The 27297-nt window shown below is 34.4% G+C and overlaps 1 protein-coding gene across 3 annotated transcripts in view; it reads right to left on the bottom strand.

Moving 5' to 3' along the window:
- Window positions 1-27297, bottom strand: part of Rabgap1l (RAB GTPase activating protein 1 like) — a 591762-nt gene that overhangs the window by 436617 nt on the left and 127848 nt on the right. For all 3 annotated transcript variants that reach the window (XM_033762099.1, XM_033762100.1, XM_033762101.1), the window contains one exon: window positions 1888-1981. In XM_033762099.1, the coding sequence (XP_033617990.1) occupies window positions 1888-1981 (94 nt within the window). The remainder of the gene's footprint in view (window positions 1-1887; window positions 1982-27297) is intronic.

Here is a 27297-nt window from a genome sequence, read left to right as displayed (position 1 = left end):
TTCAGTCCTTCACAGGCAACAGCTGCTTTCTACTTCTTCAGTTATTTTACTGTCTTCTTTCTGTCCTTCCAGCCTTATAACACTATAAACTACTACTCTGCATTAAAACCTCTTTGAAAACCCTACCATGATTTCTGTTTTCCAGCCTAGATTTATTTATATTACTAGTTAGTCTTTGATTGGTTAGTTTTCCTTTTGATTGGTATAGTCATTTCTTTTGAACTAGGTTTGTTTCAACTTTTAACAGGTAGGAGATAATGTATAGAAAATGACAACAGTGTAAACGTTTTCTATCCACAGCTATGCAAATAATTCCTATTCATGAAGGTGCAAGTGAACAATCAGTTGAAGTACATAAGTCTGTAAATCAAACCTCATTTTTACTGGTAGTAATATCTTTCTGGTTCTTCATTAATGAATTAAACATATCCTTTGAAATGTATTCACTTTATATTTGTATGAGTATAGATAATAAAATATAATTTTCTCTTTAATAAAGAAATGCAATTGACACTTCCTTCCTCTCAAGATTATTTCCTTAAAAATAATAAGATCAACACTTTGGTCAAATTTTTGTTTGTGTGTTTGTTTGTTTTTTGGTACCAGGGTTCGAACTTGAGACCTTGTGGTTGCACAGCAAGCAGCAGAACCACTGAGCTAAATCCCCAGCCCCTGGTCAAAATTAATAAAACCAGTTTCTAGACTTTACAATAAGAAATGAAATAAATACCTGGGAACTGTTAATACATATTCTATTTTCTAAATTATAACTAAGGACTCTCTTAGGGTATACCTAGAAAACTACCACAAACTACCATCTCTATAGACATTTTTTTTTCATACCAGGGATTGAACTCAGGCCCTTCTTCTTGCAAGGTAGGCGGCAGAACCACTGAGCCAAACCCCAGCCCCTCTATAGAAGATTTTTTAAAGTTTTCATTATTCTGACTTCTATCTTACTGTACAAATGCACAAAATTAGGAGCCAGGGATTTAGCTCAGTGGTTCTGCCACCTGACTTGCAAGTGCAAGGTACCGAGTTTGATCCCTGGTACCAAAAAAAAAAAAAAAAAAAAAAAAAAAAAAAAGAAAAAATTCTACCCAGAACATGGAGTCTCTCTCCTAGACTATCTACATGCATGTAATCTGATATGTGTAGCCAATAATATATCATGTCTTCTGCTTGACTGGTATTTTTTCTAACTTCTCCAACATGAAATCATGATTATCTTTTTAAGAACTTATATATCATAAATATAAATAGCATTTCTTTTAATAATTATAAACAGTACACCTTTTTATAGTTCCAAGTAAAATATTTCTAAAATGTAAAATACTTTTAAATAGAAAGAATAAAACAGATGTTACACTTTATAATTAGTGGCAAAATGAGTAACTTTAAACTCTACAGCCCCTTTTAGGGACAATAAATATGGTAAAAAAAAAGAAATGTAACCCTTTAACGATAGATATTTAGGTATGTTTGTGATGCAGCACAAGACTGACAACTCTTAATATTATATCTGAATAGAATAATAAGGCAAACATATTTTCTGAAAGCAAGTTAAGACCTAGTAAGACAAAGAGTAACTATTAATTATACTGCAATTATTATATTTTATCAATTTTAGTTTATTAGTAGATGCATGTAGATCCTTAGTTTACTAGTAGACCCATAATGTTTACATTCCTTGTAAGAATTGATACATGTATAACAAATCTTAACACGTTTTTTCATCTTTTTACCTTTCCTGTCTCCCCCATTCACTCATCCCTTAAGTTCGTTTTTATATTATTTCTTTTAACTATTATTTTAAAATGCAAATTTTAACATAACAAAGTAACAACTATGTAAATATAAAGTTTTTAATAAGAAAAAAAATCTTACCATCTTCCTAGCAATTCTCCCCAAGAATATAGGATTTTCTCAGGACAATCTTTAGACACATCACCTGTTCCACTGGAGAGTTCATTATCACTCTCTGTAGAAGAAACAAAAAACAAAACCAACACATTAGGTTTTATAGTAGGCATTTACATATTATAAAACAAGAAACCTGACTGACTATATGTCTAATAAAAAGTCAAAGAAACTTTCTCTCTCTCTCTCTCCAAATTTATTTATTATTTATTTACTTACTTATTTATTTATTAATATGGGGGGGTCAAACTCGGGACCTTGCACTTGTGAGGCAGGGGACACAACTACTGAGCTAAATCCCTGGCCCTCTCTGTATTATACACATTGCAAAAGTAACAGTGAAACTTTAATTTATCATTATTTCATTAACTTATTAGTGCCTCAATAAATATTTAAAAGAATTTTATGAAAATTCTCCTCCAGTTTATACAGTATGAAACTGAAAATGTCCACAATAAAAATCCAAAGAAAGAAACATTTAAAAGTTTGTGATGTTATGCCAGGGATTTAGCTCAGTGGTTCTGCCACCTGCTTCAAAAGCACAAAGTCCCAAGTTCGATCCCCAGTACCAAAAACAAAAGCTTATGACATTAGCAAGATGGCTGAGTAGGGAGTCTTAGGCCCTTTTCCTCCCCACAGAAAGTTCAACTAGAACTATCCAGAGACCAGAACATTCTTTGGAAAATCCCTAGCACCTGATGACAAGCCTGAGGCACCCAAGTACTATGCAACATTGAACAAACTCCAAATCGCATCAGATAGAAAGAAATATCAATACAATGTTCAGTAAATTTCTCAGCAGAAACCCTACAAGTAAAAAAAAAAAGCATGGTCCACCACCCGCCTCGCAAGTGGCAAGGATCTGAGTTTGATCCCTGGTACCAAGGGAAAAAAAAAAAGAAATGCTGAAGAAAGTTTTCAAACTAAAAAAAAAGGATGCTAATGAATAACACAAAAGCATTTGAAAGTATAAAACTTACTAGTAAACTTAAGGACAGTCTAATTCAGAATACTGTAATACTGTAATAATAGTGTATAAGTCATTTGTGTCTTTAAAGTTAAAGACAAAATTATTAAAAGTAACAACTAACTCAATCTGTTAAAAATTCATAATGAGGACAGCCTTAAAATGTCCAGTAGTTTTTCCTGTTATCCTAAAAGTTAAGTTGTTACAGTTTAAAATAACCCATTATACCAATGATTTTTATAAGTCTCACTGTAACCACAAAGCAAAAATATATAGTAGATACACTATAAACAAAGAACAAGGAATAAAAACATACTAGAGAAAACCACCTGACTACACAGGAAGATACTAAGAGATGAACAAAAGAAAGTATCTGCAAAACAATTAACAAAATGTTAAGTCCTTAAACATCAATAATTACCTTAAGGGGCCGGGGATTTAGCTTAGCAGTTCAGTGGCCTGCCTTGCAAGCGCAAGGACCTGAGCTCAATCCCCAGTACCCAAAAAAAAAAAAAAAAAAAAAAAAAAAAAACAAAACTTAAATGTAAATAGATTAAACTCTGCAATTAAAAGATAATGATTGAATGGTTTAAAAGAATAAAACTCAACTATATGCTGCCAATAAGATTCACTTCACTCATAAGAAAATATATAGACTGGGCTGGGGATTTAGCTCAGTGGTTTGGTGGCCTGCCTTGCAAGCACAAGGACCCGAGTTCAATCCCCACTACCAAAACAAAGAAAATATATAGACTGAAAATGAATGGCTGCAAAAAGATATTCCACACAAATGGAAATAAAAACAAATCAAGTATAGCTGAATTTATGTCAGAAGCAGTAGAAATTAAATTAGAAACCATAAAATGATTAAATTAAAAACTGTAAAATGAGATAAATAAGGTTATTACAAATGATAAAAAGGTTAATTCAGAACGAGTATGCAATAACAACAAATACATATTTTCCCAACATTGATGTACAAAATATATGAAGTAAATTTTAAAAGACTGAAAGAAGAATTGACTGCCATAAAATAATAGAAGGGGTGTTCAATATGCAACTCTCACTACTTACAATAAGGGACAGATCATCCAGTTAAAAAAATTAACCAGGAAACATTGAATTTTATATGGACCTAAGAGACACTCTCCGTTCAACAGCTGAAGAATACAAATTATTTTAATTGCACATGAACATTCTCCAGGAAAGATCATATGTTAGGCCCCTAAACAAAATTTAACAAATTTAAGATCACAATGACAGCCTATATGATCTGATCCCAACTTTATAAAACTAGAAATTAATAGCTAGAGGTACTCTAAAAAATATATGGAAATAAATACATCCCTAAACAATCAACAGGTCAATGAAGAAATTAAAAGGGAAACTTAAAAAGGTCCTTGATCAAAAGAAAATGGAAACACAACATACATAAACCTACATACAGCAAAAGATGTTCTAGGAAGGAATAAATGTCTCTTTCAAAAAGACATATTTCAAAAACCCTAATACTAAACTTCAAGGAACTAAAAATGAAGAACAAATGAAATTCCATGTAAATATAGGGGACAAAATAATAAACATCAGAACAAAAATAATTGAAATAGAGATTTTTAAAAAAACAACAGAAAAGATCAACAACACTTAAGAGCTGGTTTTCCTAAATCAGACTAAGAAAAAAGACAGAAGACTCATAAAATGTAATGAGAGATAAAAAAACGAAACATTACAATTGATACATTAGAAATATAAAAAAACATAAATTCTTAGAAATTATATACAAAGAAATTGGATAACCTGGAATAAATATGTAAATTTATTGGCAACTTCAACCAAAGACTGAATCTTAAATAGAAAATGAGAACAGAAAAATAATGAGGAATGAGACTGAATCCATAATAAGTCTCCCATCAAAGAAAATCTCAAGACCTGGTGGATTTCCTTCTGAACTCTACCAAATATTTAGAAAAGAACTTCTACCAGTTCTACTCACACTATTTACAAAAAATGAAAAGGAGGAAATATATTCAAATTCATTACATGAATTCTAATACCACTAGCATTAGCCTAATACCAAAATAACTCAACAACATTACATCCTTTATGCAAAAACCCCCCAAAAATACTAGTAAACCAAATTCAATTGCTTATTAAAACAGATCATTCATAATATCAAGTATGATTCATCACAGAAATACAAGAATGGTTCATCATATGAAAATCAACAACATGACACAATCACAATGACAGATTAAAGACAAAAACAAAATAATCATTTCAACAAATGCAGAAAAAGAGCTTGACAAAATTCAGTATCCTTGTATGTTAAGAACGTTCAACGTGTTAAGTATAAAAGAAATGTACCACAACACCAATACACAGCTAACATACTCCATGGATTAAAGTTTAAAGCTTTTCCTCTAAGTACTGGAAGGATGCCTACATTTACCTCTTTTGTTCAATAAAGTACTAAAAGTCAGAGCCAGAAAACCAGGCAAGAGAATTACATAAAAGGCACATAAAAGCCAGCATGGCAGCATGCACAGCAGGATGCACCAGTAGTCACAGCTATTCAGGAGGCTAAGGCTGAGGCAAGAGGATCTTGTCCTATGTTTTTAAAAGGTATACAAATGAAAAGAGAAAAAGTTAAATTGTTCCTGAGTGCAGACTACACGATTTTAAAAATAGGAAACTCTTGGGGCCGGGATTTAGCGCAGTGGTTTGGTGGCCTGCCTTGCAAGCGCAAGGACCCGAGTTCAATCCCCAGTACCAAAAAAAAAAAAAAGGAAATTCTAAAAATCTGTTACAATTACTAAACTAGGAAGAGTTTACACGATACAAAATCAACCAAAAAAGGTCTGGCATTTCTATCCACTAATACTATTTAAATAAAAATCAGGAACATAATACCATTTATAATACTACAAAAAAAGTAAATACTCAGGAAAAAACCAAGGAGCTAAACATCTGCACACTTAAAACTATAAAACATTGATGAAATAAATTGAATAAGGCACAAATAAAGATATTCTATACTCATGAACTGGAGGAACTAATATTGTTAAAATGCTCATACTGTTAAAGCCAATACACAGATTCACTGCAATGATTATTAAAAAAAATCAATAACATTCTTTACAGGAAAAAAAACTGCTAAATTCATGTGCAACCACAAATAACCAAAGTAATCTTTAACAAAAAGAACAAAGTTTTACTGTACATTACTTTACTGCAAAATATGGTACAAAGCTATAGTTACCCAAACAGCACAGTACTGACTAAGTTTCTGGGAGAACTTAGAAATAAATTCATGAACTTACAATCAAGCTGATTTTCAACATGTAGAGAACTGAAAAATAGAAAAGATAGTATCTACAATAAATGTTGCTGAGAACACTGGATATCCACATGCAAAAGAATGAAATTAGAACTCTTCCTCTTACCAAACAAAAATCAACAAAAAATAGAGTAAAGACCTAGTTGTAAGACCTAAAAATGACACAAATACAAGAGGAAAATGGGGGAAATACTCGCTGACATTGGTTTGGGCAAGATTTTTGCATAAGATCCCAAAAGCGCAGGCAACACAAACAAAACATAAGTGAGACTACATAAAAGTAAAAAGGTTTTATGAAAACAATACAGTATAAAGACAACCTGCAGGAGTGGAAAAATATTTCATACTATGGAACTGACAGTTAATGTACTGACTATATAAGAAATTTAAACAGCAAAACTAAAACTGATAATAATAATCCAATTTTTAAATGCACAAAAGGCCCAAACAGGGCCGGGGATTTAGCTCAGTGGTTCGGTGGCCTGCCTTGCAAGCGCAAGGACCTGAGTTCAATACCCGGTACCAAAACAACAAAACAAAACAAAATGCCCAAACAGACATTTCTTGGGCTGGAGATTTTCCTCAGTGGTGCCTCCCACCTGCCTCACAAGCACAAGGTCCCAAGTTCAATCCCCAATACCAAAAAAATAAATAAATAAAAAAGACCTAAGACCTAAACAAACACTTCTCTCAAGAAGACATAACTGGTTTATGAAAAAATACTCAGTATTACTAATTTTCGAGGAAACACAAATTAAAACAAAAGTGAAATATTACCTTACTCTAATTAGAATGGCTACTACCAAAAAAACAAACAAAACAATAGCAAATCTTGGCATGATATGGACAAAGAGAACTCTTATACATTGTTGGGAATATAAATTAGTATAACAATTATGAACAATTTGGAGGTTCTCTGAAAAACTAAAAACATAAGTACCACATAGTCCAACAAATTCCACTATTGGGAATATATTTAAAGAAAATAAAGTCAATATGTTGAAGAGATACTAGCATTCCCATCTTTAAGGCAGCACTCTTCACAACAGCTAAGATACAGTATCAATCTAAATGTCTTATCAACAGGGATGGGGATTTAGCTCAGTGGTTCCGCTGCCTGCCTCACAAGTACAAGGTACCAGTTTGGATCCCCGGTACCAAAAAAAACCAAAACAAAACCAAAAAAAGATGACAAATGTCTCTCAACAGAAGAACAAATAAAGAAAATGCAATATGTGTGTGTGTGTGTGTGTGTGTGTGTGTGTGTGTGTATGTATGAATATTACTTGGCCATTTAAAAAAAAAAAGGATGAAATCCTGTCGTTTGTAGCAACATGGAGGCACTGGAAGACATTATGTTAAGTGAAAAAGTCATGCACAGAGAGACCAGGAGCATTTATCTCACTTATATATGGAATATAAAGAAGTTATTCTCATAGAAGTAGAGAAAAGAAAAGTGGTTACAAGAGCCTAAGAAAATATAGAGATTAAGGAGATGATTGGTAACTGGTCAGTGAATACAAAAACAGGAAGAATAAATTCTAGTGTTCTATTGGACAACAGGATGACAATGGTTAACAATATTATACTGAATATTTCAAAATAGCTAAAGAAATGATTTTGAGTATTTTAACCAAAAAGAAAGAATAAATGAAATGATAAGGTTAATCTGGTTTGATTACATAATATATACACGTGATGAAACATCACATTGTGTCCAATACACGTTCAACTATTATACGTGAAGAAGCTAATGCCAACACAATGAAAACTTCCTATAGGTGATATTAGAACTCAAAAATATCCCAAATTATGATGCTTTGACAGCGAACACTTGAGTTAGAGGAAACTGAAAGGTTTTAGAAGCCACCTAAGAATTAAAGTCTCTGACCTTCCCTTATTTTTCCCCACCTCATACACGGGAAGAGACTGTTCTCTGAAATTCTCTTATATACCTAAAAACTAGATCCGCCTCCCCCAAAACAACACAATTGCCTTTGAGCCCTTCCCTGAGATTTCATTAACCCAGGAAGATAAAAATCATCACAGGAAGGAAAAGTAGAAAATGTTGCACACTGAACAGACTGTCTATTTTTCGGTCCATTCAAATTCTAAGCAGAATCAATTACAGATTACTAGAATCATTAAATTCCCTTAAAAATCATTTATTACTCCAAAATACATTCCTCCCCCACCTATGAAAAATAATGTATTATATACGTTTCCAAACCTCATTGGTTACTGGACAATCACCCTTCTGTGGTGCCTTCACACATTTTAGCACATTTGTGAGCCTTTTCTACTGCTAATCTGTCCTTTAGTTCACTTCACGGAAACTTCAGGGTGCAGACGAGAAGATTTCTTTCACGCCTACAGGTGCTCTGCTCTGCACAATAATATTCTAAAATTTTATTAGACTAAAAGTTGCATGTATATATATATTATATATATATAAACAATAATTCTGAGAAACATAGGTAAAAACAACAAACAGCCACAAGTCTAAAAATAATCTTTTTAGATTTTTTCAACATAGATGTTAGAGTTCTCTGAAACCACAGAATCAAACAACTGCTGATAAAAAGTATTCAGGAAAAACAATAACACAGTATAACAATTATTTATATAGTATTTATACTGTATTGAGGTTTACAAGTAACAAAAAGATTTAAAGTATGTACACAGGTCATATGTAAACACTCTGCCGTTTTATATATGGGACTTGAGTGTATTTGGTCTTTCTAGGTCTTTTGCCCATCTAAAAATGTGCACGAAACCTTAGATCCAATCTCCCATGGATACTGAGAAACGAATGTGTCATTAAACAATTATTTTTAATTTTACTAAAAGGAAAAATAAAACTGGCCTTTCAGACAACTTCACCAAACATAAAGTAAAAATTTAGGATGATTTACAGTTTACAATCAGTGGTGAGAATGATTCATTTTAAATGCTATAAACCTTTCAAGCAGTAATAGTGGTAGCAGAAAAAGGAAATGTAATGCATGTAGTTTGTGTTATAAAAAGGTCTTTGGCACAGAACTACATTAAGAAAAGGCTAGCAACATGGGAAGGAGACCAAGTGATGGATAGGAGGTGGGAGGGAAGGGAAGGGGAATTAAAAAGAATTAAGATGTGTTATGTACACTTACTAACTCCCCATGATGAATATAATCATTAAGTACTGCAAATATTTACTAATAAAAATTAAAATTATAAAAAAGAAACAACTGGCAAAAAAAAAAAAAAAAGTAGCAAAGTAAGTGTGGCGGTTAATAGACTAATTGTCAACTTGAGTGGGTAAGGCCCAGCTGAATCGAGTCAGCACAGTTCCAGGCATGGAAGACCCACTTAAGGAGGCTTGTTGCCAGAACGGTATAAAAAGAGAATGGGAGGGAAGGCTTTCAGCTGATCTTGAGACTAATTTTCCTCCCCCGAGGAAAAGCTGAGCTCTCCTTGCTGTCAACAAAGACTGTCCTTGTTATCTTGGCGCTCAGGCCTTCGCCTTTACCTTAGGCGTCTCCAGGCTCTGGCGCAGATTCTCCAAACTCCAGCACCAGCCCTTGGGCTTGCTGGCACAGACCCTTCAGTCTTCCATCACAGATTCCTGGGCCTCCTGATACAGATTCAAAGAAGACAATGCCTTGGGCTCCAGGCCTTCAGCTAGATTTTTTCGATCTCTAATGGAAGGACAGATCTCTCAAAGTCTTTTACATTTCACTATGTAGGCTGATATTATCAGCTAATCTCCCTACCACCACCACCATCACCACCAGGGATTGAATTCAGGACTTTGCGCTTGTGAGGTAGGCACAGTGGCACTGACCTAAATCCCCTGCCTTGTCAGCTAATTTTGTAAATTTCTGTGTCCTGCATTAAATCTGTTTCTCTTGCAAATACTACAACAATAAGCTAGCAAAAAGCAAACAAACAAAAAAAAAGCTGACAAATAGCAAGTACCAAGGTTTTATGAATGCTGTTACAGTGCCACTGGGATACAAAGCAGCTCTCAAGGAAGTCTGAAAAGTATTAGTTAGCATACTACAAAATCCAATGATCCAACTTGGATCCAATGATCCCATTCTTTCTTAAAAAGCGCTGAAAATGGACCCAGGTTTCAATTCAGTAGTTCTGCCACCTGCCTTGCAAGCCCAAGGTTCAGAGTTCAATCCCCAGTACACACACACACACACACACAAAGTGCTGGGAGTGAAGTTCCATGCAAAGGCCCTCGATTCGATTCTGAGTATACAAAAACAACAACAATAAAATAAACCAACAATCCAAGTACAAAGTTAGTCACACTGGAGGTTACACACACTTAAAAAAACCTTAATGTAATAAAGTTTTATTTGGACAGGTTAACAGTTTTGGTCATAGCTATACAGATTTAATTACAAATTTAGTAAGATATAACCAAAAATGTGTATATGCACACATAAAAGCTTCCATCATTTTTTAGAATACCAGGTAATCAAGTATGATGAAGCACCTCTTATAAAAAGTAAACTGTCTCTGTAAACTAGAATGAAGACAAAGTCATTCAGTGTGACTGCTCTGGAAGCACCTAACATCAGCAACTCTTATGAAGCTTATAGTAAGCTTATCATGAAAATAACAGAAACAAGAGGTTTTTGAAAGCTAAAGGAAAAATACAGTATTACTAGTATAGAATACAGCAAACAACTAATGTTTCTGTATTACAATATTCTAAATTACTATGCCAAGTAAACACCTATCCAACATAAAACCTGCAATTTTTCACCCAAACTAAGTCACTTTAGCAAAGGGGAAGAAGTATTGTTACATTATTAAAATAGGTTAAACCTACACCAACTCAGGCAAACAGACTCTTGATAGTTACCCTGCTGATAAATGAAATAAAATCAAGATGCTGTAATAAAGATTTACAGATCCAACTACCTATAAATTTAAAACTTCTATGAAGGTATAGACTATATTGTTTAAAAAGCTGAAAGAAGTTTTAAACATATGACAAGGTCTGTTTTCTCACTAATATACCACAATCTTACTATTCAATAAAATAAAGAATAATCCAAAAAAACAGATCAAGATATGAAAAAGAATATATCAGAATATATAAAATAAAATTAGTCAATAAAAACAGTAATGAAAGTCCTGCTTCATTATTAAGTTTAAAATAAAAAATTTTTTTAAAAAGCATTTGCCCATTAAATTGGTAAAGTATAATTGCCTAATTTTCCTATAAGTATGAAAAACAGACAAGAAAGTTAATGTTTAAATAAGAGAAATAATTCATTAAGATTCTGAATTTATACACTACTGACCCAGCAGCTCCACTTCCAGAATCTTCTCCAGAAACACATACACCAAAGAAGTATATGTAAAATTATTTTCACTGTATCACTGCTTGTCATGAGAAACTGTAAACATGAATCCATCTATAGAAATTTAATAATTAAATTACAGTATATCTAGGCACACATGTGTAAATACCAAATAGTTTCTCTGGTGTGAATAATCTGCAATAATACAAAAGATCCTAATAAGATTACTGACATTGAGAAATGGGAAGAAAGAAGCTAAAGATGTAGGGAAGGTGGGACAGGTAGGGGAAGGGTAAAAAGTGAAAAAGAAAAAAATGTGAGATAATGAAAAGATAGAAATAAAGTGTTTGTAGATGGAGAAGGGAGGAGCGGGATGAAGGGAGGGCAGGGACAAGGGGAAAAAATGAGAACGAAGACTTGTCATGTAAAGGTACAAGATCCCAATAATGAATGTAACTATACTGTATCCCTAAAATGTACCAATAAACTCAATTAAAGCTGAAAAAAAATTACAGTATATGTACTCAAGACAATACTGTAAAGTAGTTTAAATGAATGGGATAACTCTGTACAAATCCAGTATGCCTAATTCAAAAATCCAAAATTCAAAATGTTTCAAAAGGTCAACATCATGCTCAAAAGCCTTCAGATTTCAGAGCATCTCAAATTTTCAGTTTTTGGACATTCAACTGGTAAAATCTATACAAATATTCCCAAGTCCTAAAACTCCATACAATCTGAAATATTCTGACCCAAGCACTTCATATAAGAGATATTCAAACTGTGTATATTAATATAAAAACCATCTAAAATATATTATGATGAAAAATAATAAAAGAATGATTTAAGTTTGGCTTTATTTTCATAAATAACACTACTTATTTTTATTACATAAAACTTTTTTAAAGCCTATTAAGAGTATAAAACAAACTATGACCCACAATTTGTTTCAACACTTAACAGTGTTTTATCATATACTAAGCACTGAGTAAATATTTAGAGAATCTATCTTTCACTTTTGAGTGTTATATGTCTGACATATTCTAATATTTCACAAAAAGTATACAGGGAAATAAGTGTAGGGAAAGAATTTTTATCTTTTAAACAACCTCTATTACTACATACAACAAAAATCTATTATTAAAACCCCTACTAAGAAGTCATAAAATCATCACTGATAATAACAATGTATAGTCTTCCTGATAATTTTCCCAAGTTGTTTTCTATGACAAAAAGCATATAGAACTATAAAAACCTAGATTACCAGAAGAGAAGAAAATAAGCCCAATTTGAAATAAAACCAAATTACCTGAGGGACAATTATTAAGAAAACTGGCAACAGCAAGTAGAGGCCAACTATTTACAAGGCAAAATAGAACTCAGCCAAAGTGGACAGAAACCCAGGCCTCTGTCTTCCTTTAAAAAATACAAATAAAAAAATTTTAAAAACCTATACTCTAAGCACTTTTCTAAGTTTTATAGGCATTAACTCATTTAATCCTCTACACTATCTACAAAGGTAGTCACTAATATGCCCATTTCAAAAATGAGAACAGGAATATGCAGAGAGTTTAAGTAATCTACCCAAGGTCTTTCTACTAATAAGTGATGGAGGGATAAGATTCAACCTTGGTTGAGATCCAGAGTCAAATATTTCTGCTTCTGTATTCTTCCTGAGTTTTTTAAGAGGAGGCTGTACTTGGCAGTTACCAATACCAGTCCGTGGGCCAAATGCCAATGTCTAGTAAATGCTAGAAGCCACAGACAAAAATGAAAAAGCTAAGCCATTTAAAGCAACATGTTTACAAAATATTAAATTTGGAACAAGAGGATTTAAGGGATGTAATTCTAAGAAATTTCTCAGTGGTCTCAAGAATGTGAGCAGATCTATATATTCTATGCTACAGAAATCACTTGTGGTTATTTTAAATACTTATTAACCAACCTAGAGAGGAAGAAAAGGGCCAAATTTCTTACTATATTAGATAAAAGTTCCTACATAAGATGAAAGAAATAAACTGAGAATGAAATAATGAAAAAGACACTTGAGACCAAAGTAGAGTATAAAACACAGAAAACAAATTGACAAGTAGAAGAATATTACAAAGAATAGTTTTTAAAATAATGCAATCCAAGACAACTCTCAAGATTTTTTTAAAATCACTCTCCATCAACATAGGAAAAAGAAAAAGGATGGGAGGGAAGGGAGATAGGAGAGCAGGCAGGGAGGCAGGCAAATGATAGAAGATTGCGATTCCTATCTTATCCTAGCCAAAGAGCTGTAGCTAAATCCTGCTTTCCAATCAAAATCCAGGTTAGGGGTTACCCTTTTCTGGGTGAGCTTAGTGCCCCTCCCCTATGTCTGTTCCATTACAGTACCTGTCAAATCATATAACTATTTTCTTCTATATCTTCTCCCATCAGACTCCGAGTTTCTTGGCGGTGGGAAGTAGCCTTTACTTCTATATTCCCAATGCCTAGATCAGCACTTGACCATAAAAAATGTTAACATTTTCATGAATGAATAAGGGAAAGAAAGAAAATGCATTACAATTAAAAAGAAATACATGTCTTAAACATTAGCATACAGGTACTTGTGTGCCAATATGAGTAAAGGGAACTAGGTTCATTCAATTATTCATAATATTTGCATTCTGAAGCCAAACTGTACGGATTTCCAACCTAGTTCTACAACATACTAGCTGTGATTGTGGTCAAATTTTACTTAAACTCTGTGCTTCAGTTGCCTTTCTCTAAAATGTGAAAAATAATAATCACTATTTTACACATGTGTTGTAAGAAATCAGGAAGTATCAGCAAAACACATGTCACAATGCCTGCCCCCCCCAAAGAGTTTCAGCTAGTATGTCATTTTTATTGAAAAATATGAATTTTTCCAATGTAGAATATTAGGATAGAAGCTACAGTGCACAGTTTGAAAAATGAATGATAAAAATTTGTAAATAGCAAATATAGATTTTTTTTTCTTTATCCAAGCTCACAAAATATAGGAAAATGAGGCTGGGGATTTAGCTCTGTGGTTCTGCCACCTGCCTCGTAAGTGCAAGGTGCTGAATTCGATCCCTGGTACCAAAAAAAAAAATCCAATGGATCAAAATATAGGAGGATGAGATAATAGTGCTAAAAGGAACTACAGGGTCAGTTCAAACATTATACTTCCTTTACCAATTTCATTTCCCAGAAGACTGGCCCATCCTTCTTTTTTACATGTATATGCTATGTACATCATATATATCTATTTCTACCATTAAGCCTATAAGATTTTCATGAAAACATGCCAGTTTCATTCTTAATTCATATATTTAATGTCTGCAACATTCATTTATCACATGTATTTTCCTCCTCTCCTGGAATGTTAGCTCATTCGGTGCTTCAGCTATGTCATATTTATCTTCAAATAGTAGCCTTCAGCAAATAATAACATTCAGATGTGGAATACATAGAAAGATTCATGATTGCATATCTTTATAATATGTTCATCAGTTTAAGGAATTAGAAGAAAAACAGTGAAGACAGAAAGATCAGGAAATCAAGCAGATTCTCTACAGACATAAAAGTGCCCAGGTTTAGGGGATAGTGACTGACCGGCAGAACATGTCATCTTTTGACGGGATATAGCACTTTGGGAAATTTTGAAGATGTTAAGAAAGGGAGTAAAGAGAATTTGAAACTAATAAGTTTCAACTTCTATGAAGATTAAAGTTAGAAAATTTCTCTGACAGTATACTTAACTCAGGGAGTAGGAAGTGGTGGAGACCCCTCCACATGCCTAACTTCACTCCTTTTCATGAACATTTCCCTCACTGATTTCAATGTCTCTGCAGTTTGTCTCATTCAAAAAGAAAAGCTAAACAAGGTACTTGAAAAAGCCTCACATCCATACAGCAGAGGAATACTACTTTCTTCAATTTTGACATGTATAAAATAGTCTCAATCTCATAACACTGTGAAACTTAAAAGAAAAAAATATATATGAAGTACTAAACATGGTGGCTGGCACACAGTAGTACTCATGTGTTACTGCTATCATCAGCAGCGGGAACAGCAGCAGCAGCAGCAGCAGCAGCATCGCCATCGCCATCGTTATTATTATACCCTGAGTTTTCCGCTCATCATTTCACTAAAATAGTATTCTAAGTTTTATTTATTGTTAGCCCCTGACTTTTAACATGCAAGAGCAGTAGCCAATCACACAACACCAAAAGAAGCTAAAGTACATGTAAATTTTTAGATCAAACAAAATAAATATGTATGATATTTCAATTGAATTAAATTAAGGCCTCTTGCCTTAACTTTGAAAAAAATTATTTTTCTAATAGCTATATTTTTTAGTCTAAGCATAAAAGGAGAATTTCAAAATTAGAATCTTGACATAATAAAAGGAATATACATATACATACAATTCTTTTTTGCAAATAAAAGTTAAATGATATTAAGGGCAAATAAAAACAAGAACCTCTTTTTTTCTTTTGGATTATTCAACATAAGAATTTGAAAGGTAAACATAAAATGTGATTATGAAGGGTTTTTCAGAGATTTTTCTCTTAATTTTATTCTTGAGTAAATAAATGCTTGCTGAAAATAACAGAAACAACTGCATGTTGCTATAAATGCTCCACTGACCTCAGGGGGAGAGAGACAGCTAAAACATTCTTAATCATGAAAAACCTATAAGAACACAGGTACAAAGGTAATAATGATACCTGTCAATCTAGAATCATATAAAAATAATTTCTTTCAATAACCTCAAGGTAAATGTCACCTGAACAGCCAAAAACTAAAACTACATCCGTACCTTGAATGTAATATAATCTCACATTTCTCACATGACAGAGTCAGAATATACTTGTTCTAAATGAAAAATGACAAACATAGGTAAATCATTAAAGTTAACATAAAAAATCTTTAATTTCTGAAACAGAAAAGTTCCCACCATCAAAATCAAGGTGATTTATTATAAAGATTCAAGAAAGAAAGAACACAGCTTGAATAATTTAGTTCTCAAATAAATTATCACTGTCATTTTGAATCTAATACAAGTTTCTAATTAATAGTCCTTGTAATTAAAAGTCCCTGTAATTTTGTGCAAAGTATAAAAGTATCATTAATTGTTGAAACTGGCTAATGATACTCAAGAGAAGGAATACAGCCAGTATATCCTACTGGTAGGACAATTAACAATATTCAAGGAAACTTCTTTCTTAATCATGAAGCTATTACATTATTATTTTTAAAACCCATAAGTGAATGTCCATTTGAATTTTTTTACATATAACTCTTAAAAAGAGTGAATATTCATGAAGAAAAAGAGGAACATCTGGAAGATTAATAGAATATATATAGAAATAGGTACATATTTTAAATATCATTTAAGGAGTGACTTTTTAAAAAGCAGCCAATCAATTAGAAAAAATAAATTAACTGGAGCAAGAAAAGAGAGACCCCCCCCCAGCTCAGATTTAACAAATGGGATGGAAAAGAGTTTGCCAAGATCTACAGCACTAGACGTTACAGTCTTTTAATGGGAATGGTCACTGTCTTTAACCAAGCATGAAACTCTGAAAGGGAAAATACTCACAAAGCAGTAAAGGAACACGCCTGGAACACTGACTAAAACAGCCATGGGAAATCAAGCAATCAAGGGAACAATCATGAACACAGACTAGTATCTTCTCCAAAACTATACTGCTACATAGAAACCAAGGTAAGTAACTAAGCAAATTAGATAATTAGATTCGGCAAAGAGAAATTATCTACTACCTTTAATATATGTTATTCATATATATGTGTATATACATGCGCATACATATGGGAAGGGAAAGTAGGAAGAAAGGAGAAAGATAGAGATGGATAGATGCTCCTGACAAGGAGTGAGAAAGGGAGAGGAATGTAAAATCTGGAAGAAATACATTCTACTTAAGGGAATGCATATTAACTGATGAAGAGTTTGCCACATGCACAGCACAATGGAGGAAAAGCAGAAACAGCCAAAACAGATGAGTTAGTCTTTAATATAGATTAGCTCTTACACATAAATATTTTAATATTCAAAGTGAGTGGTGAAAAAGTTCAATAGTGACAGCAACAGAAAATAATGGGTTTGATAACAAAATGTAGAATTTTAGAATAAAACTGCCATTTCGATGGACTGGCTAAGCCTCCTCTGAATAGCCCTATCATAACACTCGTCCCTCTGCGATGCTTAAGTATTTGCCTGCCTTCCATTCTAAAACAAGTTACTTACTTAAAAACCTGCATTCTAATCATCATTGTATTCCTCACTCTATCGAAGTACTCAGCAATGGGTAAGCAAGCACTCAGTAAGTCTTTGAACAAAATAAAAAGCCTACCACTTTCAGAACCGATCAACAGCCTTGACATTTCCACTTAAATATACAATAAAATGTCAAAAAAAAACTACTTATGTATTTATATTTTTTACTAGTTAGTATATGTTTATGATACATAATAAATACATTCATCTTAGGAAGTTGGTACACAGATACATTGCATTTTAATCCTTTTTACTTCGTCTTCCCCTCAAATCTCTACCCTCCACCCATCTTTTCCCATTTGCAAAAGGTCTATCTCTCTCTTTTTTGTATCACCTTTTATTTTGCTCTTTTATGTATACTCTGTCACTCACATAAGGGACATCATGAAATATTTTAAGTTTCTGTGTTCATTTTACTATTGATTATGGTTTTAAGGTGCATCTGTTTTCCTACAAATGAGTCAAATTTATCTTGCTTTATGGCTCAGTAGTACTCCGTTATATGTTTCTGCCACATTTTCTTTATCTATTCATCTGTTGATAGACAGGGTGTTTCCAAACTTAACTGTGATGAGTTGTGCTGCCATAAACACAAGCATGATTCAGCACTGTAACACGATGTCTTTAACCTGAAAAAACACATACAGAAGGAAAACTTGTCTAATGGATTTCTACTTTTAATTTCTTTAGGAAATTCCATGATTTTCATAATGGTTATACTAGTTAATACTCTCACCAACAATGGAGAAGGGGTCCTTTTTCTGCACAGCCTTGTAAGCACTTGCTGTTTTTTGAGTTTTTGATGATAGCCATTCTTTCTGGAGTACAATAGAATCTCAGGGTAATTTTAATCTGCATTTATCTAATGGCCAGAAATGCTGAAGATTTTTTTCATATACTTACTGGCCATGTGTATTTCATCATCTGAAAAATGTCTATTCATTTAAATTGCCCTTTTTTCTTCCTATTGGGTCTTTTATTTGGGAGGTCTATTTTTTTTTTTTTGAGTTCTGTTTAAATTCTAGATACTAGTTCATGTCCAAGAAACAGCTAGCAATTTTTTTTCCTCATTCTGTAGGTTGTCTCTTCATCTGTTGGTTGTCTCCTTTGCTGTGCAGATTTGATTTGTTATAATCCTATAATGCCATTTATTGATTCTTTTTGTTTCTTGTGCAATTAGGGTTCCGTTAAGAAAGACTGCCTATTTTTATGCTTTCAAGAATTCTATTTTATTTTCCAGCAGATTAAGTGTTTCTGTTTCAATATCTACATCTTTGATCCATTTCTATTTCACTCTTCTTGTGTGTGGATAACCAGTTTTCGCAGCATCATTTGTTGAAGAGGCTGTCTTTTCTCAAGTGTGTTTTTGGCTCCTTTGTCAAAGATCAGATTTTTGAGTGACTGGACTTTTTTCTGTATCTTCTACTCTGTTCTATTGATCTTCACCTATGTTTTTGTGCCAGTACCGTGTAGTTTTTGTGATATAGTTTGAGATCCAGGATTGTGATGCCTCCTGCTTCCCTCTTGTTGTCCAGGACTGGTTTTGCTATTCTGAGTCTCTTCAAGTTCCATACAAATTTTAGGATTGTCTTTGCTAATTCTCTGAAAAATGATCTTGGTATTTTGATTGGGATTGCATTAAATCTATAAATCAATTGTGGTAATACATCCATTTTGACAATATGAGTTCCGCCTATCCGGGAAGAGAGAATATCTCTGTTTTCTAGTGTCATCTTCAATCTCCTTTTATGGGTATTTCATATTTTACAGGAGTCTTTTGCTGCTTGGGTTATGTTAATACCAAGGTATTTAACTTTTTTGAAACTATTTTTAATGGTACTGTTTTCTTGATTTCTTTAATAGCATATTCATTGTTGATGTTCATGAATGCTATTGATTTTGTATCCTGCTACTTTGCTGCATTTATTAGAACTAGAAGTCTTGGAATTTTTTTTGAGTCTTCTATGTAAAGGATATTGTTGTCTGTGAATGGATAGTTTGACTTCTTTTTCTATACATATCCTTTTTCTTTCCTTCTCTTGCCCAAATGCTCTAGCTAAAATTTCAAGTACTACATATGTTGAACAGGAGTGGTAAAAGTGGACAGCCTTATCTTATTCTTGTTTAAAATTTTTTAATTGAGTTTATTGGTACATTTTAGTTATATATTACAGTTACATTCATTATTGAGATCTTGTAACTTTACATGACAGGTCTTGGTTCTCATTATTTCCCCTTGTCCCTGCCCTCACTTCACCCCCTTCTCCTCTCCCCATTTACAAACACTTTATTTCCATTTTTTCATTTTCTCATACTTTTTCAGCAGAAAGAATCAACAATTGGGATCTCATTTTATTAAAAAGCTTCTGCACTGCAAAAGAAACCATCAACAGAACTAAGAGACAAACTACAAAGGAAAAAATTCTTACCAGCTGCTCCTCAGACAAAGGACTATTATCTAGAATATATAAAGAACTCAAAACAATCAGCCCCCCCAAATATAAAGACCCGATTCAAAAATGGGCATCTGAAACGAACAGACATTTCTCAGACAAAGAAGTAAAAGCAGCAAATAAATATATGAAAAAATGTTCCACATCACTGGTCATTTGAGAGATGCAGATGAAAACAACACTGAGATTCCACCTCACCCCACAAAGAATGGCTGCTATCAAGAAATCACAATATAACAAATGTTGGTGGGGTTGTGGGGAGAAAGGAACCCTTCTCCATTGTTGGTGGGAGTGCAGATAGGTACAACCATTATGGAAATCAATATGGAGATACCTCAAAGAGCTGGGACTAGAGGTTCCATTTGACCCAGCCATCCCTTTTCCAGGTATCTTTCCAAAAGAATTAAAATCATGCCTTATCTTATTCTTGATTTTAGGGAGAAAGCTCTGTTTTTCCTCTTGTAGCATGATGTTATAAATAACTTTTACCAGGTTGAGATAATGTCCTTCTTTGCCTATTTTCCTCAGGGTTTTTATCATGAAAGGATGTTGGATTTTGTCAAAGGCTTTTTCCGCATCTGTAGAGATGATGATGTGGTTTTTGTCCTTGCTTCTGTTTATGAAATAAATTACATCTACTGATTTATATACACTGAAATGTTTTGGCATACTAGGAATAAACCCAACTTGGCCATGATGTATGATCTTTTGAATGATTTGTTGCATTCTACTTGCCAGTGTCTTGAGGATTTTCACAACTATGCTCATTTAAAATCTTGGCCTGTGGTTTTCTTTTCATGTTGTTGTTGTGGTCAAGTCCCTGTTTGGTTTAAGTATCAGGGTAGTGCCAGCTACCAGGAATAAAGTTAACAGTATTTCTTCCCTTGAAGTTCACTGAAGAGTTTGAGAAGTGCTGGTGTTAGAATTTACTTCTCTGACATTCTTATAGAATTCAGTGGTGAATCCATCAGCTACTGGGTTTTGGGGGTTTTTTAGTTGGTAGATTTACTATTACTTCTTCAATTTCATCACCTGTTATTACAATATTCAATTTTTTATATCTTCCTGGTCTTGGGGGGCAATGGACACAGTGTTATGGTTTATATGAGATATCACCACCAGCACCAAAGCTTTATTTGCTTAAATGTAGGGCTTTATAAAAGATCACTGGATTTTAGAGGCATTATGGCCAACTTGCTGCTGGCAAGTGGGGCTTGGTCAGACGAGGCAGGTCACTGTGTCAGTGGCCCAGAAGGTTGTAGCTCCCTTACCAGCCTCTCTCTTTGCTCTCAACTTCTTGTCTGCTGAGGTGAGCAGCTTCCCTTCCAGCAAGCCATTTCTGCCTGGAGCCAGCTGACCATGCAAGGGTTAAAATTCCTAAAATGTGAGCCAAAATAAACCTCTCCCCCTTTAGTTTCCAGGTGTTAGGTCTTTTTACTCAGTAATTTTAAAAGTGACTAAAACAACTCACTGTGTGGGGTCTGTTTTGGAGAAAATTTCACTTCTGAGAAGAATGTATTCTGTTGTTTGGTTGAACACTCTATAGACACCTGTTAAGTCTATCTGTTAGAAGGTATGGTTCAACTCTGACATTTCTTTGTTGTTGTATGCTGTTGTTGTTGTTTTGTCTAGTTAATCTACTTGTGAAAGTGGGTTGCTGAGGTCCCACACTATGACTATCTTGATGTTTATCTGATCTTCTATGTCCAGTAGTGTTGGACAGAACAAAACTCTTAATATTCTCAGACCTGTATTTTCCTGCCCCCCACCTTTCCTGGTACCAGGGATTGAACTCAGAACCTTGCATTTGCAAGGCAGGCAGGGTACTACTGAGCTAAATCCCCAGCCCTTCCCCCATTTTCATATGTAACAACTTCTACCTTGCTCCACTTAAATTCATTCTCCAGATATACAGTTACAGTGGGATTTTATAACAATAAATCAAACCTTTGCCTCTCCACATCTTTAAAACTCATCAAAATCTTTATAATGCACTGGAAAGAACAAAACAAAAATCTCTTCACTGGGGTTTAAGTAATGTTCCTTAGCTACCAGTCAACACTTACCTTCTACCATTCCATTGTTTGACTCTATCCCTAAGTCTTCTATTCTCCTATCTTTAAACACAGCAAGCTTTGTAATCTGTCTTGAAATAATCTTCCCTTACCCTCCAATGGATGGTTTCCTCTTATCACTGAGATCTCAATTTATTTATTTTATTTATTTATTTGTTTTGGGGTGTTTTTTTTGTGACAGGGCCTCACTATGTACTTGAGACTGACTTGGAACTCACTATGTAGCCCAGGCTGGTCTCAAACTCACAGTGATCCTCTGCCTCAGCCTCCAGAGTGCTGGGATTACAGGCGTGTGCCACCACGCCCAGCGAGATCTCAATTTAAATGCTACCTCCTCAGAGCATTTTTTTTTTTTTTTTTTGCTGAACTCTAATGTAGACAACCAGACTTTCTACAAATATACTAATTTTAATTTTATTAGTTCCTGATATTTTCTTTATATGTTATTTCTCCCTCACATGGAAGCAGGGAAAATTTACTTATCTTGTTAGCTTAGGTATTTTCAAGGTCATCCCCAAGGTTCAGTGATTTGCCAGAGGGCTCACAGGATTTAGCACATAGTCATATACACAGCTAAGATGTATTATTCTAAAAAGATACAAATCAAAATAATCACCAGGGTAATAATTACAAGAAGCAAAGCCCAGAAAGAAAACAGAAATAGAGTATTAACAGAGTCAGACAAGATATATTTACTTCCTCCACCAATGAACTGTGACACATTATGAAATGTTGATTACCAGAAAAATCTCATTAGAAAATCCGTGTATGAGGTTTTACTATGAATGCTCATGTACTCTCTGTCTAGCATGTACTAAAATTCCAGACTCTGATAAACAGAAAGAATTTGGCATACTATATTGTTAGCACAAATAGTTTAAGTATGGTCAGCCATTCTTACCACTTAAGAATAACGAGAACCCTCCCCAAATCTAAGTTCCCTGATGAAAGACAAGTCCTAACGTCGCAAATAGGCTTCCCTAAGAATGGCAGTGTGAAGTCTGCTATATAACTTTGTTCTGAACACTTATTCACTACCACATCACAAACCTAAAAAACTAAAATAGGCTGTTTTATGAATCTAATATTTCAAAGAGACTTCCATTCACTAAGTAATATTTTGCTTAACACTTGCCACATAACAGGTAATGGAAACTCCAAAAAGAATAAAATACCCTATATGCCTTAGGAATTCACACTTTAGATTAATAAACAATATACTTATAACATTTTTAATTATTATACTGAGAGAGAGAGAGAGAGAAACAGAGAGAGAGAGAAGGAAGAGCTTATGTCAGCAAAAATGGGCAAGGAATAACAAACAATGGCACTAAGGGGAAATTCTAAGTGCCTAACACAAAATAGGTACTCATTAAATAGTAACTATCATTACAACATATTCTCCTTAGGCACTAAGAAACTGAAGCTCATACCATTAGTGAATTTTTATATCATAGATATCTATCCTATCAATTTATAAAAAGGATCTGAGGCAGAAATTAAAAGCAGGTAAGGCCTATGTGGTGGCATACACCTGTAGTCCAAGCACTCTGGAAGCTTGAATCTGGAGTTCAAGATCCACCTGGGCTACACAGTAAGACCCTGTCTCCAAAAAAAAAAAAAAAAAAAAAAAAACCTTAAAATAAAAATAGATAAAACTAAAATGAAGCTAAAAATAGTAAATCCATTATTCATTTAGTCAAGTTTTTTTAAAATACTCATTATATAATCAAGATTTCATAGGTCAATGAGTATACTCCCTGTGCTTGAGGAATTTATGCTCTACATAGTACAGTGGATGCAGGAAGAGTAAAGTCAAGGACTAAGGTTGGATGGAAAGGATGCCTTTGGGCCAAACATCTAAGCTAAATCAATATGCAACAGATAAATGAAAAACTGAGCTTTAAATTTTTCCAAAAATAAGGTCAAAGAAAAAAAAAAAGTAAAAACATACAACTCTCACTAATAAGAATGTGGTGGTGCACGCTTGTAATCCCTGCACTCAGGGGGCTGAGACAGGAGGATCACTGTGAGTTCAAGACCACCCTAGGCTATATAGTGAGTTCCAGGTCAGTCTCAACTACATATTCAGACCCTGTCTAAAAAAAAAAAAAAAACTTTCACTAATAAAAATGTTAAAAATAATGTGTGAGTGAATGATTTAAGATTTTATATAAAAACTATCATGTTCTTGAAGACTTTTTTACAACATCTGTACAACTATGTCTTATAAAATCCTCAAAGCAGAGAATACCATATTAGGATAGCATAAAAGGCCCTCTGCATCTTCCCTAAACTCACCTCCCAGCATTCTCCGTCCTTACAAGTGAACTACGTGTGCTTTACTGTACACGCACTGCTATTGTCCATCACCCAGTTTCCCTCTGCCTAGAAGGCCTTACCATGGTATCTATATACTTCTGGCTAACGAATATGCATTAATCAAGACTGAGTAACTTTAAAGAAACCTTCCCTGAAGTTCAGGCTAGATTAAGTTCTTTTTAGTCAGCTCAAGTGGTACCCTGTTCACATCTTATTACTTTACTTACTATATAGTATTTGTTAAAATTACCTGTCGGTGGTTCTCTTTCTGTAAGTGCCATGTCTCATTTATCTTTGTGCCCACAAAAAGATGACTAAACTTTTACAAGTTCAATAAAGTCTACTAGAAAAAAAACAAGTTGTAGGTAGCTTGCTAATTACCAAGAACTGATCTGAGAATTACACTCGAAAACCTTTGAAGAAAATATCACTACTTTTTATAGAAGGGCTGTGTTGATTATCAATTGTTTGTATTTCACAGGATATACATTGCAGACTCTTAAAACAGAGACCATTGAATAGGAAGAAAGGGGCTAAAAGTGTAGGGAAAGTGGGAAGGGTAGGGCAAAGGTAGTAAGGGAAAAGAAAAAAATATGAGAAAATGAAAAAATGGAAATAAAGTGTTTGTAAAGGGGGAGAGGAAGAGGGGGTGAAGGAAGGGCAGGAACAAGGGGGAAAAATGAGAACCAAGACCTGTCATGTAAAGGTACAAGATCCCAATAATGAATGTAACTGTACTGTATACCTAAAATGTACCAATAAACTCAATGAGGGGAAAAAAAAAAAAAACAGAGACCATTGGCAAATACCAAAATGTATTTATGGTCAGCAATGTGAATTATAAATTAAAAAATATAAAAGCATTGATACATCAGATCCTTTGTGATCTTTCAGTTGTGTGTGTGTGTGAAATAATAATTTGCAAAATGTGGGAGCACTTTGTTACCTCAGGTTTGTGTGCTTCCACTTGAAAATTCACTGTGTATATTGAAAAATGCCATGCATAAGAATGATCTACGATCTACACATGCAAACAATCATGGGAGTAGATAAAGTTGATTAGAACCACTGATTATGAATCACCTATGATGAGGTTCTCTGGTCCTTAACTCAGGCACGAATGCATGCATGGAATGCTCACTGACTTCTGTATTTCTGTAATCAATTTCACTTTTGCCACCCAAGTACCTAAGAAGTGTACAGGGAGGGCCAGGGATTTAGCTCACTGGTTCTGGTGACTGCCTCACAAGCACAAGGACCTGAGTTCGATCCCCAGTACCAAAAAATACCAAAAAACAAAAACAAAGTGCACGCACACACACACACACACACACACACACACACACACACACACACACACACCAAGTAGCTGTGTCTTTATTTAAAAAAAAAGAAAGTGTACAGGGAGAATGGATCTTTTATTCAGTCTCAAAATCAAAAATTTTAAAAGAGGGCTGGGTATGTAGCTCAGTGAAAAGGCCCTAAGTGCAATCCCCAGTACCAAAAGTTAAATAAAAGAAAACAAAATTAAAATTTGAGAAAGGCTAACATAGAAAGTGTGACTTATGTGAGGGTCAGACACGTCATTAAATTCAAGCCACAATCTATACTTCTGCTCCTTTGCTAAAAAATGTGGTTACTGATACCAGCAGAGGAAAAAACGGGAATCTGCTATATCATTCTATGATTTAGACTCATATGTTACTTATATAAAATATGATCCTCAAGGCAGGGGCGCCGCTCTGCAAATGGGGAGCAGTCGGGGAGGAGCCAGCAGCCTTTCTGAGCACCCCAGAGCACTCGCCCGGCTCAGGTGACTGCACCTCTGCCCAGGCTCACAGAACGCGTGGTGGTGGGAAGCATTAAGGGTGCAATGCCTTTCGCCACACCGCTAACCTGGCTGATTGCCCAGGATTCTGCAGTGTGAGCTGTGCTGATACTCGCCGCTCAGATGCCAGCTGAATTCCTGGCTGAACAGGCAGTAGTTGGCGATCTCCACTGAGCTACCTCAGTGCATCAGGCCCTCTGCGGGGATCCCGTCAAGCTCCTCAAAGTATTGCAGAGAGGAAGGACAGGCAGTGAGGTCCACAAGCAGCTTAAAGCACCCTCTAATGCTGTAGGATACAGACACCGATCCAGTGTTCCTCAGAAACTACACAACACAAAGAAGACAACTTGGCACCCAGCGGGTACCTGGAGGTTGCTACAGAAATAACCAGATGCTCAGGATGGAACCCAGGGCTTCAAGTTTACACAAATGCTCTACCACTAAAGTGTTACCAGAACACAGCCGTACTGTTCATGTCTCCAGCAGTGTAGCAGTAGAACTAAGTGGTTTTAACAAATACTCTTAACAACTCTCAAACCCTAAAATATTTACTAGATCTTTTTCTTTTTACCAACAAAAGTTTGCTGACCATTGGCTTCTGACTCAAAGGACATGAGACCAGCTGAATATAATGATACACACCTATCATCCCCCAGCACTCAGGAAGCTGAGGCAGGAGATCACTAAGAGTTTGAGGCCAGGATGGACCACAGAGTGAGTTTAAGAGTAGCCCGAATTACATAGGGAGACCCTGTCTCAAAAAACAAATGAACAAACAAAACAAAAATACA

Source organism: Fukomys damarensis, unplaced genomic scaffold (genome assembly GCF_012274545.1).
Source record: "Fukomys damarensis isolate Sample0158 unplaced genomic scaffold, DMR_v1.0_HiC HiC_scaffold_11, whole genome shotgun sequence".
In the NCBI taxonomy this organism is placed as follows: Eukaryota; Metazoa; Chordata; class Mammalia; order Rodentia; family Bathyergidae; genus Fukomys; species Fukomys damarensis.
Note: the sequence above shows the minus strand (reverse complement) of the source record. Positions and strands in the feature narration are given on the sequence as shown.